The sequence below is a fragment of the Typopeltis vanoorti genome, chromosome 5, assembly GCF_054136105.1.
Source record: "Typopeltis vanoorti isolate ZY-2024b chromosome 5, IOZ_Tvanoo_1.0, whole genome shotgun sequence".
Taxonomy (NCBI): domain Eukaryota; kingdom Metazoa; phylum Arthropoda; class Arachnida; order Uropygi; family Thelyphonidae; genus Typopeltis; species Typopeltis vanoorti.
In genome coordinates, this window is record NC_143553.1 from 1,791,538 (window position 1) to 1,809,948 (window position 18,411).

At 34.7% G+C, this 18,411-nt stretch overlaps 1 protein-coding gene across 2 annotated transcripts in view; it reads left to right on the top strand.

The window, feature by feature from the left end:
* LOC150106184 (beta-TrCP-like) overlaps positions 1-18,411 on the top strand; it is a 157,517-nt gene that overhangs the window by 111,400 nt on the left and 27,706 nt on the right. For both annotated transcript variants that reach the window (XM_090392215.1, XM_090392216.1), the window contains exon 9: positions 8,305-8,415. In XM_090392215.1, the coding sequence (XP_090248341.1) occupies positions 8,305-8,415 (111 nt within the window). The remainder of the gene's footprint in view (positions 1-8,304; positions 8,416-18,411) is intronic.

Sequence of the window (18,411 nt, forward strand, 5' to 3'; positions counted from 1 at the left end):
GAAGCTTAGGAATGGAGGAAAGAGTGCTGTAGAAGGAATTAGAGATGATAAAAGTGACATGAAAACAGGAGAAAAAGATATCCTTGAAGCATGGAGTAATTACTTTGAAAAACTGCTAAATGAAACAAGCAGTGATGACAGCACAGTGGTAAAAAACACTGACCAGGCATGCAGTCAGGAATACATATCCATACTTGAAGTAGAAAAAGCCATCAAAGGCTTGAAATGTGGAAAGGCAGCAGGAGTAGATGATATTCGACCAGAAATGTTGAAGTATGGTGGTATAAAAGTCTTACAATGGCTGCACTGCATAGTTCAGAAAGCCTGGACAGAGGGACGAATTCCCGATGATTGGAGTAGAGCTCTCATAGTACCCATATATAAAAAGGGAAATAAAACTGAATGTGAGAATTACAGAGGTATTTCCCTATTAAGTGTTCCTGGCAAGATCTATGCAAGTATACATGAGAAACGGTTGAGAAGAATTGTGGAAGAAAAGCTGGGTGAAGAACAAGCTGGATTCAGGCCAAACAGAGGCTGTCAGGATCAGATCTTCACTTTACAACAAATAGTTGAGAAAGCATGGGAATATAACAAAGATCTGTATTTAAGTTTTATCGATTTGGAAATGGCATATGACAAGGTGCCAAGAGAGAAGCTATTCAATACACTGCAGTTATATGGTGTCAATTGGGCATTATATCAAGCAATACTTAGTCTTTATTTGAGTTGTAAGTCAGCAGTTAGAATTGAAGGAAGTACAGGAAGATGGTTTAATGTTAAATCTGGTGTGAGTCAAGGATGTACATTATCCCCTCTGTTATTCATTATCTATATGGATCACATTATGAAGGAAAGTGGTATTAAACATGATATCAAAATTGGAGATGTTAATGTCAGCTCTTTGCTTTATACAGATGATGATGTTATACTTCTAAATAAATCCGCTGCATGTCTGCAAGATTCTCTGACTAAATTGAATAACTGTTGTAATAGATATGGTATGAAGGTCAGCAATAAAAAGACAAAGACAATGAAAATAGGTAGAATCATTGAAAATGTCAAATGTTGTGAATGGAGAACCTGTGGAACGAGTAAAACATTTCAGCTACTTAGGCACGATTTTTACTGAAGATGGTAAATTAAATATAGAAATAGACAACAGACTCAGCAAAGCTGGTATGGTGGGAAGTCATTTGAATAAATTCATATGGAATAAGAGAGAAATTAGTTGGAACACTAAATTAGCTGTATACAAGACAGTGTTCAAACCAGTTTTAACTTATGAGTCTAGAAAGATTAGCCAAACAAGTGTTCTCTGTCGGGTTGGTAGGGAAAAGACCCAGAAGAAGACCAAGATATAGGTGGATCGATATGGTACAATGTGCCTTAGACGATAGAAATATAAGATCTGATAATGTTGCAGCTTGACAAGTAACAGACTGATTTGGAGGAAAATTGTAGATAGGAAGTTAGTAATGATGTAATTTTTTCATGTAGTACTATCATATCCTGTACACCCCTTGAGGGTACATGGCAGGAATTTGATGATGATATTCTCTATTTATTCCTATTTGTAGAAATTTAATGTTATGTAATAGCTCAGTTTTATTATGTTTTGTTTTGTTGTCATGGAGATGCATGTAAGTAAGCGAGCGCGGGTTTTGAACACCACATGAGGAGAAGGTTTATTGAAAAGAGTTTTAGAAAGAAATCACGAGAATAATTTAGGCGGGAAAGATGGATATAAAAAGGGAAGAACGCTGAAAATAGGGGAGAGATAGATTAGAGAGTGAAAGGAGAGAATTAGCATTAGGTTGGCATCGGAGCATTCGGCACTTGGGAATCACAGTGCTATAATAGCGAGTCGGCAAGTCACTCAAGCAGCTAATAAAGTCTACTAGTCGAGAGGCGGTTAGCTAATAAATTGTAGAATAACAATTATAGCTACGGAAGACAACTGATTGACTACTAAATAGACTAGCGATATTTGAGTTGAGATTCAATTTCAGGGCCGACCTTTCAAAGACATACAGAACCTTGAAGCAAAGCACAGAGTTATTAGCAAATAGTAGAGACTGTAAAGTTGAAGTTTACCGTTAGCTGTGCTTAGAAATATATTGCCTAAAGAATTAAATGAATGCAGGAAGAATGAACAGCTGTGCATATAAAACCTCACGTTAAGGAATTATTGTGTATTGCCTTATTCATAAGTGATCAGTAGTATTTCATGCAAGAACGTTTGTTTATGTGTATTGTGACCGATGATTAATTCAGTTATTGCTTAGAAGATTTATTTTAATGAGTGCCGTATACTGCTCAAAGTGTTTACAGTTATAAAAAAATGTTTGTGTGTAAGTTTATGAAGAAAGAAGATTATCGGTAAGATTATTCCAACCATTAATATTCCTTTGCAGAGAAGTGTGTGAGTTTCATCCTAGAATTTTCTTATACTAACAGTAACTATTGCGGAAATTAGCTGAAGTATAAATTTAAGAGTGTTTGTTTGTGAAGAAGTGTTACTGCAATTTTTGTCGTATTTGGAACTTAAAGAACTGTGAGAAGACTGTATTATAAAGATAACAGATTTATCATTGTCTGAGTTGTATGATTGAATTTATCAGATAAGTTAAAATGTTTGTGATATTTTAATTACTGATTTGAATTTAAGTGTAAAATTTGTTATTCTAAATTAAATGTTTGTTTTTGTTTATCTAAAGTTGTATTTTGCCTGAATCTCTTTTACTGCACCATTCATAAAATATTCGAATCAAAGCGGGTAAATTAAGTAAGGTAAATATGCTCGGCCAGTATATATTTAAGGAGAAATAGTTGAAAGTTGGTTTTTCTTCAATTCTTGAACTAATTCAAATATAAAGTGGTGCAGTCTTTAAATATAAATTTTCTTTATATTTGAATTAGAAATCAACTTACAACTTATCAATTAGTTAAGAACATCGTAATAGTAATCATGTCGGATCCAAGGTATAGATTGAGAAGAAGTAGGATCCAACACCAGTTATTCTACTGGCATGACCTCTAGTGGGAAAAAAAAACAGATAAAATTACAAATTAATTAATTATTTAGAAAAAAACTACTGTCATCCAATAGCATCCTCTAGCAAGAGGGTTGCAGCAGATGAGCAGCTCTTCTCCATTTCTCTCTGTCTGTCGCCTCCATTATTCTTAAACTAGTCCATTCTATGATATCATTGAACCACTAGAAGACCAACTGCCCTGCGAATGTGGTCTTTCTTTGCATAATATTCATGAGCAGTGTTCTTTCCATCCCAACTCTTCTTAAAACTTTTGATTTGGTATTCTCTCTATATAGCTAATCTTTTCCATCTTTCTATAACACCATATTTCCAATGCATTAATTCTTTCCATATCTCTCTTTCTGAATGTCCATGACTCACTTCCATAACTTGCAATACTCCAAACTGTTGTTTTAACTATTCCAACTCTAACACCTATTTTAATATTCTTGTTTATTAAAATTCTCTTCATTTCCATAAATACCGATTTAGCTTTGCCTATTCTATTTCTAATGTCCAACTCTGAAGTTCCTTTCTCTGAGATCCAGCTATCTAAATTTGAAATCTATCCACGTCTTCTAAAATCTTTCCTCCACATCTTATCTTTACATTATTTCTTATTTTTCTGCCCATTGTCATTATCTTGGTCTTCTTTGTGTTAATCCTTAGTCTGTATTCTTTACAAGAGTTTTCACTTCTTTGAACAATTTGTTATAATCCATTTTCACTTTCTGCCATCACCACTACATCATCTGCATATCTTAGAAACTACATCAAAGCTAAATTCTATTTAAGATAACATAAGGGAAACATCCTTTCTTATAGATAGTTTTCTTACAGTAACAATGATGTCCTATTCTTAACATTCTTCTCTTCTTGAGTATTCTGCAATTGAGCAGGTTCTTCTTTTAGTAGCAGAAGCTTTCCTTCCACTCTCTTCTGTTCTAAGCCTTCTCTTTCAAGGTTGTGTACCTGTCTCCCTTCAGCATGTCATCTAGCATTGTTTTCCTGACTCTTCCTCTGGGTCTTTTTCCATCTATTTTTCCTTCGATGGTATCTCTGATGATTCCATTCCCTCTCAGAATACGTCCAATTCAGTTTCCCTTGCTTTTTTTTATCCTCCTTAACAGACTTCTTTCTTCTTCTACTCTTTTACTGGTTATTTTATCTGTCCATTTGATTTTTTCCATCCTTCTCCAAATCCACATCTCAAAGCTTTCCAAAATCTTAATTTCTTCTTTCTTCAATGTCCAAGTTTCAGCTGCATAGAGGGCAACACTCCACACATAACATTTTATTAGTCTTTTCTTTAGGTTTCTATCATTTTACTTCTGAATAAATTCCATTTTCTATTAAAGGCATCTCTTCCCATCGCTATTCTTGCTTTTGTCACTTTTACATCTTCCATCACTGCTAATAACACATCCTTGATATTTAAATGTCTTTACTTGATTCAATTTTTCCCCATTTATTCTGATATCCATATTTGCCTCTTTTCTTGCTATTTTCATTACCTTTGTTTTTCTGATGTTAATTGTCATTCCATAATTGATACAGGATTCCAGTAATCTATTCAACAGATGTTGTAGTCCTGTTTCAGTATTTGATAGTAATGCCTTGTCATGTGCGTATCTTATTGCAAATATCTGTCTACCTCCAATCTTTATTCCTTCTTCCGAATTCTCCAGTAAAAGTGCTTAAAAGAAGCACTTTTACAAAGTGCTTCTTTTAGCATTGCTTCGGAATACATGTTAAACAAAACTGGTGACAGAGAACAGCCTCGTCCAATGATACCTGGTTCTGTTGTACCATATATGTCTCTCACCATGGCAGTTTGTCCCAAATATAGTGAAATAATTAGCCTTCTGTCTTTCCAATGACTTCCACCATCTTATCCCATTTTACAAAGTCAAAAGCTTTTTCAAAATCTATATAACAGTTCACTTACTATTCTTAACAGTCCAATCACATCTCTTTTAACATTACAATTGTTACATTAGATTTAAGATTCTGGATTATCTACAGTTCTGTTTATAGTTAACTCTTAGGGAGAAAGGGAGTATATATGACGATAGCTGTGTAAACTGAGTGATAGCTAACCATATTTTATTATTAAAAAAAACAAAATGTACATTTTTGTGTCAGTAACTATCAAAGAAGCGTATTTTCTGTAACAATTATTTTGAAGAAATTTATCAAGTGTATTCTGACTTGTTCCCTTTCTAGACTGCAACTGAACAAAATCAGTTTAGGTATCTAATTCGGATAAAGAACTGCCTTCATTGCCTTTTTTGCATAAAGTTGTGTTGTAATTCAGCAATAAATTTCCTGGCTTCCTGTTAGTCTCTCACTTATGTCCAAGTGCATCATCCTCATGACTTTCCTTGTTTCCAGGGTCTTTAGGTGGTATTTTGCAATTTGTTCAACAAATTGCAAATGCAACCTCACTATCTTCATTTTCATTGTAACATTCAAGGCTATTGTCAATGCATAAAAACTCTGTAGTTTCTGACTTGTTGAAGTTCCAAAATGATTTAATTTTCATTATCAGTCATATCTGGTATTTCTTGATCTGAATTCTTTAAACCACAATGAGCAAAGCAGTTTTGAATTGTTTTACTGCTTATTTGTTGCCAACTATCTGCAACAAATTGTGCTGCCTGTAAAATGGTAACCTTTGTGCTGATTTCTTTGACTGTTGAAGATGACGTCAATAGATTATCTTCAATTGTTACAAGGGTGTAGTGCACCAACCATCCGCGATACAATGTCTTCAATTTTTTTATGATTCCCATATCCAGTGGCTGTACCAGGGACATGGAAGAAATTCAGGTTGAATGTTTTTTAAACAATCTGAGGGTGTGCTGCGCTACTCTCTAGAAGCAGAAGAATTTTTCTTGAATTTTGTTGCAATTCTGCATCTCAATTCATTAGCCATTCCTGAAAAAAAACAAGTCACCCATGCATTCTTGTTGGCATAATACAGAACTGGCAAACTGTCCATTCTAAGCCCTTTAAAGCATCGAGGATTGGCACTTTTTCCAATAACCAACAACTTCCGTTTGTCATTTCCCAACATGTTACAGCAGCACAGCATGGTAACGTGATCCACTGGTGTGGCATGGTAAAACAGACCTGTCTTGTCAGTATCATAAATTTCATTAGGCTAAACTTCTGCAGTAATTCAAGTAGTTTAGTTTATTTCCACTGTTCAGTGCTTGCAGTATCAGCACTGTCCTCACCGTGTGCCTTCTTAAATTTTATTTCATGTCTGGTTTTTCATTGCAGTAACCAACCATCTGTAGCCTTAAAGCTCACATGGGCCAGCTTTCTAGCTAGCTCTTCTGATTTGATTTTTAGCATTTGACCCTTAGCATGCCTCATCCAGTTACAATAGAGAACCATTGATTGAAAGCCTCCTCAATGTCTGGATCGTTTTTGGAATTTTCCCTGTTGTCCATTTTTCACAATTACATTTGCTGGCCTAACAAATTTGCGATTGTAGATATTGGAACATCGGTTATCTTTGCCAAGTGACAGTTGGCATCTGCTACCATTAGATTGTTTCTTGGCATCTTGACAGGGATCTTATAAAAACAAAAGAAAATTAAATCACCACACTTGTTTATTACACTTTTTATTAAATTTACTGAAACATTAAACTTTTTTTAATAAAAAAAAAATATGCTACCTAGCAGTCACTGTATATAGATTATGTAGATCATTACACTGTTAATATACTCGCGTCCTCTCTTCTCTGTATCCCAGCATTGACTGACAGCAACACTCTCTGTGCACCATCTACGGTCACTGTCCTGATGAAGTGGCAAGGCGGACCAAATAAGTGAAGCAACTTTAGGTTAAATTCTCGATTTGTTTCCATTCTTCAATATTTGTCCCAAATAAACAACTGCCTCGATTAACCAGAATCTACTGTATGTAGACAGTAGAAAGTAATAAACCTGTGCAGAACTAGTCCTTGCAATATCAGTTATAACCTATGTTCTGCAAATAGTTGTTGCAGTGAAGTGACATTTTTTAAGGTATTGAATCCTGTTGCTGCCCTTGGAGGGTGGCCAGACAGTCAATTTTTCTTTGTCTCTATCATGTGCAGTCATCTGGTTTAATGATTTAAGTCAGAAACTATTTCTTAATGATGATGATACAACATTTAAGATAGTTATTGTCATCAAATTGTTATGTCCTTCATAAGGTGTACTATGATAGTGGTACATGATTACGTTTGTATTGTTAATGGCTTTCTATCAGCAGTTTTGTTTCAAATTAATCCATTATTTGTCAAATCTCTAATAGGTTCATGACTGACTTTTTTGGTCTTCTAAAGATGCTACTAGCTGCATCAATTCTATCTGGATCTTGGTCTTTTTCCTACCTTCCTTATATGTAACACTTGTTTTGCTAGCCATTTCATATCCTCCATAAACAGGTTCCTTTCTAATACAGTACATGTCAACATGTAATTTTTCTTCTGAAACACATTAAATAAATCTTGGCTAAATCCAATCAGCTAAGATTATCTGAGGCATATGATAGTGGGTTCCAGTTTAAATGAATTTTTGAAGTCTGCCAGGTTAGATTCACTTTTCTGTTTATTTATGTATTGTTCAGATTTGTTTTTGTTCCATTTTATCAGAGAAAGAATAAATATTTAGTTTTTCACATTATCTTATGCCATATATCAAGATATAATGTGCAGGTAACATACCATACTGGTAAAGAGATGCAAGAAAATATTCTGTGGGTGTATATATCAAGGGATTGCACACATAAATATATGCAGGTGTGCGTATTTTGTGATTTCAGAATATTTGAGCAAAATTTTATTATTAAAAGCAAACATTTATATAGTTTAATGAATTCTTTATGTAGTTATGACGCACCCACAACTTATTTTCAGGTTTTAATTTTCTTTTCAGTTCTAAGAGTTAAATTCTTCTGATTTATAACCAAGTGTTTCTTTCAACAACTATTTCTGATTTAATCCTTAGTCTCCATCATACTAACATGCAACAGATTTATCAACTTTCATGGATAGGATTCGCATTTAAATTTCAAGTTTTGTGATGTCTTTTTAATTGTTTACATGAACCGAATTCCAGGCTATTATTTAGAAGTCATAATTAGAATCTGAGTGTTAAAGCATCTATAACTTTGGGTTTGTATTTATAATATAGTTTAAAAGCTTTTATATAATTATTATAGTTTTTTTTTAAATTAATTAATTAATTATTTTTTTTTTGTTTAGGTTGTGGGACATTGAATGTGGTGCTTGCCTTAGAGTATTGGAAGGCCATGAAGAACTAGTAAGATGTATACGATTTGACAACAAACGAATTGTTAGTGGAGCTTATGATGGGTGAGTGTTTCTGGACAATAGTTGAAAAAATTTCTTAAAATATTTCTTTCCCAATAACTCAAGTGATGGCTCCAGTGGTAAGCTGCTACTACTAACAGTGCTAGCAGATTACCATAGCAAATTTATAGAACCACTGGAATAATTATGAGATTCTACTATATTTGGCATTTTCTAAGACAAGATATGACCAACTTTTCTGTTCTTGTAAGTCAGTTTTTTTGTTGTTTTTTTATGTTAATTTTTTGTTATGCTGATGCTTTCTACATGATGACCAGAATCCAGCTTTCAAAGAAAGTGAGCAAGTAATTATCATTGATACCTCTGTTATGAGCTTTTTCATGCATCATCACATTGGATGGAGACCAAGATTGAGATCTTCCTGTGACTGATTTTTCTAAACCTTTGATCTTAGGCAGAGGTGGCAGTGCTTTTTTTCTATGGTCACTCAGTATTTTTCTCCTCCCAAAAGAACAGACAAAGCAGTTTGCCAGTTTTGTGTGGGGAGAAAAGTTAATAATTTAATTGATACACTTAAAACTCAAAAAATAACTTTATCGGTCAAAACATTAACAGATATCTCATTTTAGATCTCACAAGACATCTTCAGTGGATTGAAGAACAATAAAAGAAATTTGAATTCAACTAAAAAGTGGAGTGCACAATAATGTTGATTTTCATATTCATTCACAAAATTGCTAGGAACACATGATTTAATAATTTACACCATAGAATAAAATTTACTTTGGGAAAAACAATTGTTGGGAGCAATATTATTTTTGGATATATATGTTTAGCAAACGTGAAATTGGTGGCTTGCTATCTGCTTCTCTCTACAACAAACCAATGCTTACAGGTCTTTATATACATCACCTGGGTACAATAACCATCAAAAATACAGAATTATTAAATCTTTGGTATCTAGAGCCCATAAAATTTGCTCCTCTGAAGAAACTCTCATATAAGGAATATAAATTATCAAACAACAAACAGTCCTTTTAAATGTTTATAATTGAAGTATTACCCAGATGATCATTGACAGTTTTTCTACACCATCCAAATGAAGAAAAAATTCATAGAATTCCTATTCCTTACATCAAAGGCATTTCCAAATGTAGCAAAGAAAATCTAAGGTAATTCCAGTTCACTGCCACCTTCAAACCAGTCAGCCAACTTCTCCAACTATTATCATCTAAAGAAATGACTTGCTGTTTACCAGTTCCTTTAACTTTTTTTGTTATGGTTAAAAAAAAAAGATCACTTGAAAACTGCACATCAGAAACTCCAGAGTCGTGTTCATTTTATGAAATAAATATGAACATTTGTTCAAAGAAAATGTCTGCTTTTCTATTCTGAAAGTTTGGGATCTTTAACTGTTTAAAATGTTTTTGTCAAATGATTTCCAATCTGTTCATGACTACATATGTCAAAGAAGATTCCATTAATCATGCATACTTTGCCATTTACTTATATTCAAATGTCTGTTATTATTCTTCAGTCCATACTTGAACATGTTTTTTCATCATCATCAAATTCCTGCCGTGTACTCTCAAGGGGTGTACAGGATATAATAGTACTACATGAAAAATTAACATCATTACTAACTTCCTATCTACAATTTTCCACCAAATCTGTCTGTTACTTGCCAAGACTCCAACATTATCAGATCTTATATTTCAATCATCTAAGGCATTTTGTATCGTATCAATCCACCTATATCTTGGTCTTCCTCTGGGTCGTTTTCCTGCCAACCTGGCAGAGAACACCTTGTTTTGCTAATCTTTCCTCTCCCATTCTGTTTAAGTGGCCATACCATGAGATTAGCTCTGCTAATGAATTCCTGGATGCTGACAATGTCAAGTTCTTTCCTAATATCCTCATTTTTAATATGATATTGCCATTGATGCCATCTGTTCATGCCTCTAATCTTTCTCAGGACTCTCATATCTGCGGTCTCTAGTCTTTGGTCAAGTGTTTTACTTCTGACCCAGCTCTCAGATCCATAAGTTAAAACTGGTTTGAACACTCTTGTATACAGCTAATTTAGGTTAGGTTAGACTAATTTCTCTCTTATTCCATATGAATTTATTCAATTGACTTCTTACCATACCATCTTTCTTGATCCTGTTGTCTTTTTCCATATTTAATTTACCATCTTCACTAAAAATCATGCCTAAGTAGCTGAAATGTTTTACTTGTTCCACAGGTTCTCCATTCACAATGCAGTTGACATTTTCAATGATTCTGCCTATTTTCATTGTCTTTGTCTTTTTATTGCTGATCTTCATACCATATCTATTACAACAGTTATTCAATTTAGTCAGGGAATCTTGCAGACTTGTAGCAGATTTATTTAGAAGTATAACATCGTCTGCATAAAGCAAAGAGCTGACATTAACATCTTTAATTTTTATATCATTTTTAATACCACTTTCCTTCATAATGTGATCCATATAGATAATGAATAACAGAGCATGTTTTAGGAGATACAAAATATCTGTTTTTCAATGTTTTCATTAATATAGATATTTGTTGTGGATTGAACATATCAAATGTATTGACAGTTCAAGACTACCAAAAAAAAACTGATACCACCCAGTTAGAGGATATAGAAATCTAGGATGACCAAAGAAAAAGATGGAATGAGACTGGAACAGGCCATTGGCTTAAATCCCTGATGATGATAATTAATAAATCATGAAGTTATTAATAAATTTATTAATAACTTCATGATGATGAAGTTATTAATAAATAACTTCATCGTCATGATGAAGTTATTTATTAATTTATATTTGTCAATTAAGTGTTTTTAAACTTATCTTTGATTTTAACTTCTAAAACTTGTTGTCTCCTTCACAATATTTATTAGCTGTATTCTTTTCATTTATTTTATTTTTTTTTCTCACCCTTCTTCCCCTCCCCTTCATGGAGCTCATATTCATCATCATCAAAGTCCTGATGTGTACAGGACTTTATGATGGTACTACATGAAAAAGTCACATCATTAGTAACTTCTTATTGACAGTTTTCCTCCAAATAATCTGTTATGTTAATGAATCAGGACTCCAATATTAGGGGATGCTTAAGGGTGAAAGCTGTATAACTGAGAGGAGACCTCCACATAGTCTTTAAAGGAATGTGAAGAACTGACCAGGGCTTCTGCCCTAATTTCCAGTCCTCACCTTCTCATGGTGCACCCTGTTAGGTATCTACCTGGTTACTGAATGAACAATGATGGCCTAGCAATTTGGGATTTAGCTGACCAAATTATATTCTTATTCACTTAAACCACAATGTAAAATGATGGTTCACCATGACAGAATTTCATGCCAGCTGGGGCATCGCCTGGTTAAACAAGGCCCCGGTTATTTTTGCCAGGGAACCAAGGCAAACAGCGAAAAGTCAGCTATTGTCGGTACTATCAACATAAGAAGCTCGAATGCCAAAGAAATGGAGCTGCCTGAGGAATTGGATAAGTACCAGATCGACAAAATAGGGGACGACTGAAACAAAAAAGACAAAAACTGGTAAGATCCTTCTAAGCTGTAAATTCCTATACTACCGAGGAACTACCAAGAAGTTCTCGGTAGTATAGTAGTTAGTATCCCTGCCTGTCACGTGGGGACCGGGGAGATTATTTTTTAGCCGACCAGGTTGGTTGAGTGGTTAGCGTATCCTCTCTCCAACCAAAACGCTGCAGGTTCAAATCCTGCCGTGGGCATGGATGTTTGTGATTGTCTGTAGACGGTGTGCAGTAGATGGCACTGGTGTAGTTGTAGTTAGTGGAGAGAGCTGCAGAGTAGGTACCCTCCCTCAATGAGTCTTTGGACTCTCTGGAGGTATTATGTAGAAAAAAAAATACAAAATGGTATATTCAGGCAATAACAATCAGGGAAATGAAGGAGTAGTAGTATTCAACACTAAATACGAGGCTTATCATCTTGAATGACAAGCAATATTAAGTAGAGTGATGTGGGCAAATATCAGAATGGGGAACTGGACAATGAGACTTATTTGTGCCTATGGTCCCACAGAAGGTTCTCCTAAGGTAGAAGTGGAGGAATTTTTTGAGGCTTTAGAGAAAGCAGCTGACACAATGAAAAAGGAAAAGTTGATCCTTATTGGGAATCTAAATAGTAGAGTAGGAAATGACTGCCAGACATACAAAAATATTTCGGAAAAATTTGGAGAAAAGAACAAAGCTAATAATAATAATGGCAAATGCCTGTTGGATTTCTGCTTAGGACATAGACCGGTTATTACTAACACAAAGTTCCAACATAAAAATGTGCACAAATTTACATGGATAGAATATGCAGGGAATAAGAAAAGTCTCATTGACTGTGTTATTGTTGATGGTGGTGTTTTCTCCCTGGTGCAGGACAGTAGAGTGTACAGAGGATTTGAAATTAGAAGTGATCACCATTTAGTCTTAAGAAGGATAAAATTGAATTTGATATTGAAGAACACGTAAGAAAGTTTTAAAGCAAATAAAAGTTTAGCAGCTCTCAGATATGAACTGTAGACTAAAATACACAAAGATTATTGAAGAAAAAATGAAAGAGTTTTGAGAACAAGAACCAAACCTTTGAGATTCAGTGGCAAGCCCTGAAGAAAACATTGAGAGATTCAGCCAGAGAAGCACGTGGTGAGGTTGTTTGCAGGGATAGAAAAATCAGAACTATGTGGTTGACTCAGGAAGTTCAAGAGGCAATGAAGGAAAAGAAGAAAGCATATCAAAAGTTCTTGACAAATAAGTCAGCTAAGCACTGTGTAAAACTAGCTAAACAACAGTCATGGGAGGACTTTGGTAAGAGCATAGAAAATAAATATCAAGAATTTGGCAAGATATTCTGGAGGTTGTTGAAGAAGCTCAGAAATGGAGGAAAGAGTGCTGTAAAAGAAATTTAGATATGATAAAGGTGATATGAAAACTGGAGAAAAAGATATCCTTGATGTGTGGAGTAATTCAAAAAATTACTAAATGTGAAACAATCAGTGACAGCACAGTGGTAAAAAAATACTCAACAGGCATGCAATCAAGAATCGCTATCAAAAGCCCGAAATGTGGAAAGATGATATTTGACCAGAATTGCTCAAGTATGGAAGTATAAAAGTCTAACAGTGGCTGCACTGCAGAGTTCATAAGGCCTGGACAAAGGGACCAATTCCAGGTGATTGGAGTAGAGCTCTGAATAGTACCCATATATAAAAAGGGAAATAAAACTGAACATGAAATTACAGAGGTATTTTCCTACTTAGTGTTCCTGGTAAAAGTTATGCAATTATACTTGAGAAACGGTTGAGAAGAATTGTGGAAGTGAAGCTTGGTGAAGAACAAGCTGATTCAAGCCAAATAGAGGCTTTCGAGATCAGATTTTCACTTTACGACAAATTCTTGAGAAATCATGGGAATATAACAAAGATCTGTATTTAAGTTTTGTAGATCTGGTAAATGCATATCACAAGGTAACAAGAGAAAATCTAATCAAAACACTATAGTTATATGGTGTCAATGGGGCATTATTTCAAGCTATACTTAATCTTTATTTGAGTAGTAGGTCAGCAGTTAGAATTGAAGGAAGTACAGGAAGATGGTTTGATGTTAAATCTGCTGTCAGACAAGGATGTACATTATCACCTTTGTTATTATCTATATGGATCACATTATGAAGGAAAATGGTATTAACCACCTTACTGGCCAATCCTCAAAAGCAGTGTTTCTCAAACTTCAGATATCCGTGTACCCCTTCTTAAATTTTCATTATTGCCAAGTACCTCCTAATTAATTAATTAAAATTAAATATCTATTTTATTTGAATTTATATGTTCATGTAAACAAAAAATATGATTTATTTTTAAATTTTGGTTCTCTAGAGATGTCAGAAGACACACTCTTATCAATTTCATTTGATCCAGATACAATATCAATGTTTTCTTGTTGCTTACAGCTACTTGTATTTGCTATATTGCTCTCTTTTGGGGGTTTTATAAATCCAATCTTTAATCAGTGATCCATACGTAAGATTGGTTGGTTTATAGTTTATTTGGTACAAAAACTACAAAGGTCATACTGTACCATACTAAAGGTTATAACATTAGCATTTACAGAAAAATAGTTTCTCAAAGCAGCATCTCTAGGTAAACAGAACTGCTGCAGATGGCACAGCAACACACAAGGTCAGAGGTTATTACAGTAGTGCAAAAATAGTTAACAATATAAGGTAATACATAATATATGAAACACTAAGCCATGTTTATGTAAGAAGATACCTATTATGTAAGATTATAATAGGTGCATTTATAGCAGTACAAAAATAGGCAAAAAGGGATTATTATACAATATGCATGGATGAAAATTAAATTTAGCAATGCGGTAGAAACAGAATTTAGAATACATATAAACAGAATTTCTAGAAAGTACACAAATAGTTCCTACAGCACTACATGATTATTCGAAAATTAAAGTAGTAAATAAGATGCATACACAATGCATGTTAAGTGATGCAATATCTACATATAAAAATTACTGCAGAGGTTTCAGCAGTACATAAATAGATAAATATAGGTTAACATATGTATATACAAAACAAGTCAAGGAAAGCAGTGTCTACATCTAGTTAGATGTAGACACTGTTTTCCTTGACTTATTAGACTTATTATTAAAGGAATTATTATACAGCATTGATGCATAAAATTTAAGTTTAGCATTATGGTATTTACATATTAACAAAATTACAGCAGGATGATGCAAATATACAAAATCAAGGCCTATGGTAATACGTAATTGGTCAGATTTAACCTAATGAATAATATGTATGTATAAAAGTTAAGTTAAGCAAAAAAGTATTTACATATAAACAAATTTATGGTCAAATGTGTTTGTACAAATTAATTCTTTCTAAAAAATAAAAACATCATGCAATTTGCCTGAGTCTGCTAGCATTTCCCTGAGCGTATATGGCTTGGTTAGATAGGTGAAAATTTCATTCCTCTCTCGTGTAAATTTTTGACAATCTACCAGAATATGATGAATAGTGAGATGTGTGTTGCATTTTTCACATATGGGAGGGTCATCAGCTCTCAGTAAATGAGAATGCGTAAGGTGACTGTGACCTATGCGGAGCCTAGCAAGGGCAACCTCCTCCCTTCTCTTTGTACATTGACTAGAATGCAAGTGTTTAAATTTCAGGTTTAATGTTATATAATTTGTTTGTTGATGTTTCTTGCCATGTTAACTCCCACTGAGCAATTAGCTTTGATCTTATAAGTTGTCTGTAGTCTGTATATGGAACTGTCAAATAGTATGTGGAGAAGGTATGGGCTGATTTAGCAGCTACATCTGCAGCCTCATTTCCTTTGATTCCGATGTGGCTGGGAATCCAGCAGAACTGAACATCAAAATTAAGGATTTTCATTTTGTGAAGCAGGTGTAGCACTTCATAAAGTACTTGATGAGGATTATACATAGGAGAAGAGATAGCCTGTAAAGAGCTCAATGAGTCTGTATAAATTATACACTTTTGGTAGCAGTTTTCTTTTATATGCACAAGTGCAAGCTGAATGGCATGTAACTCTGCTGTATAATTACTGCAGTCAGGTGGGATCTGATTTGAGATAATAATGTCAGGAAACACAGCAGCACAGCCAACAGATGTGTTAGTTCTTGAACCATCAGTATAGATGGGTAAGAAATCAGCATGTCCTGCTCTGTGTGCATTAAACAATTGCAGGTAGATGGATGATGGGGTATAAGATTTCTGTAGCTGACAAAGTGAGAAGTTGCAGGATGGTGTGGAAACCTGCCATGGAGGAATGCTGTTATGTTTAGTGTAGCTAATGTTGTCAACAACTTGCATAGTTTCTTTAATATGCATACCAAAAGGATGTATAGCAGTTTGATGTGTGTGATGTTGAGCTTCCCAATGCAGAGAGAAGATACCATTCCATGTAGGGTGATCTGAGAGAGATTTATTTTTAGGGCGTAATTAAGAGACAACTGTTTTTGTCGAAGTGATAGAGCCAGTTCATTTGCTTCTACATAGAGGCTTGGAGTGGGTGAGGTGCGAAAGGTACCAGTAGCTATCCATATACCCTGATGATGGATGGAATCCAACCATCGTAGGTTACTCTGTCTTGCCGAACCATAGACTTGGGACCCATAATCCAGCTTTGAACGTATAAGTGCAATTGCTCCATCTTTATCGTGCACTTATATGTTCAAAGCTGGATTATGGGTCCCAAGTTTATGGTTCGGCAAGACAGAGTAACCTACGATGGTTGGATTCCATCCACCGATCAGCACCCCCACTCAGTAGAGGATAGAGAGCGAAGGAGGTTCAAAGTTCTTTTGCACTTTTCTCTTAGTTGACGAATGTGTGCTAAAAATGCGAGTTTTCTGTCAAAAATGAGTCCCAAGAACTTAGTTTCTGTAGTTACTGGAATAACAGTAGGTCCCATTCTTAGTTCAGGATCTGGGTGATGAGTGCGTTTTTGACAGAAATGTACACAGATACTTTTTTCTATTGAAAACCTAAACCTATTATTAAGAGCCCACAGAGAGACATGATCAATTGCTTGCTGAAATTGTCTTTCAGTTACCCTCATGTTACGTGAGTGGCAGTAAATTGTGAAGTCATCAACATATAGAGCATTGTCTACAGTGGGAGGAAGCTGTTCAATGATTGAGTTGATTTTAATAGCAAAAAAGGGTTACACTTAAGACAGAGCCTTGGAGAACACCTTGTTCTTGAAGATATGGTTAAGATAGCGTACTTCCCACTCTGACTTGGAAAGTTCGCTTGGACGGAAAGTTTTTAATAAATATAGGGAGGTGTCCTTTGAGACCTAGGTTATAGAGGTCTTTTAATATGCCATATCTCCAGGTTGTGTCATAAGCTTTTTCCATGTCAAAAAGAACCGAGACAAGATGTTCTTGCTTCAGAAATGCATCTCTTATACATGTTTCCAACCGAACTAAATGGTCTAAAGTTGATCGATGTCTACGGAAACCACATTGTGTATTGGAAAGAAGACTGTTGCTTTCTAAGTACCAGAGAAATCTGGCATTAACCATTTTCTCTAGTATCTTGCAAAGACAGCTGGTCAGAGCAATGGGTCGATAATTATTTGCTTGTGTTGGATCTTTTCCTGGTTTTGGGATAGCAATGACAATTGACTTATGCCAAGAATTTGGAAACTCTTCCTCTGCAAGTATTCTATTGTATAATAAGAGAAGAAAATCCATAGAAGATGATGGTAGATGTTTTATCATTTCATAATGGATGTCATCAGGTCCTACTGCACTAGGGTGAGATTGTAGGAGAGCTCTTTTTAGTTCCTCCTTGGCAAATGGCTGATTATATGGCTGAAGAATGTTAGTAGAAAAATTAAGCCTTTGTTTCTCTTGCTGCTCTTTCAGCATTAAAAATTCCGGAGAATATGAAGCTGTTGCTGAGATTTTAGCAAAAGTTTCTGCTAAAGTATCTGAAATAGCTTTGGGATCAGCAAGAACACTTCCATTATAGTCTAAGAGGTGGACAAACAATGTGTACTATATCTGCCTTTCATTTTCCGGATTTTATCCCATACAATTTTTGGACTGGTCATTTAATTAATTGATGTAGTAAATTGGATCCATGATTGTTTTTGACTCTGATGTCTTACAAAATGTGCTCTGGCTCGAGCACGCTTGAATGTTATTAAATTTGATGTGGTGGGGTATCTACAAAATATGCTCCATGCTCTGTGTTGATCTTTTTTGGCTGCCTGACATTCTGGGTTCCACCAAGGCTTTGAATAGACTGGAAATCGAGATGATGTTTTTGGGATGGAGGTTGTTGCTGCCTGGACAATGCATTCTGTTATATATTTTACAGATTCATTGATAGGTGTTTGACTGATGACATCAGCATTAAATTTTGCAAGATGAGAGAAAGTGTTCCAGTCAGCCTGGTTCATTTTCCATATAGGTATCCGTGTGGGTGAACATGGTTCCTG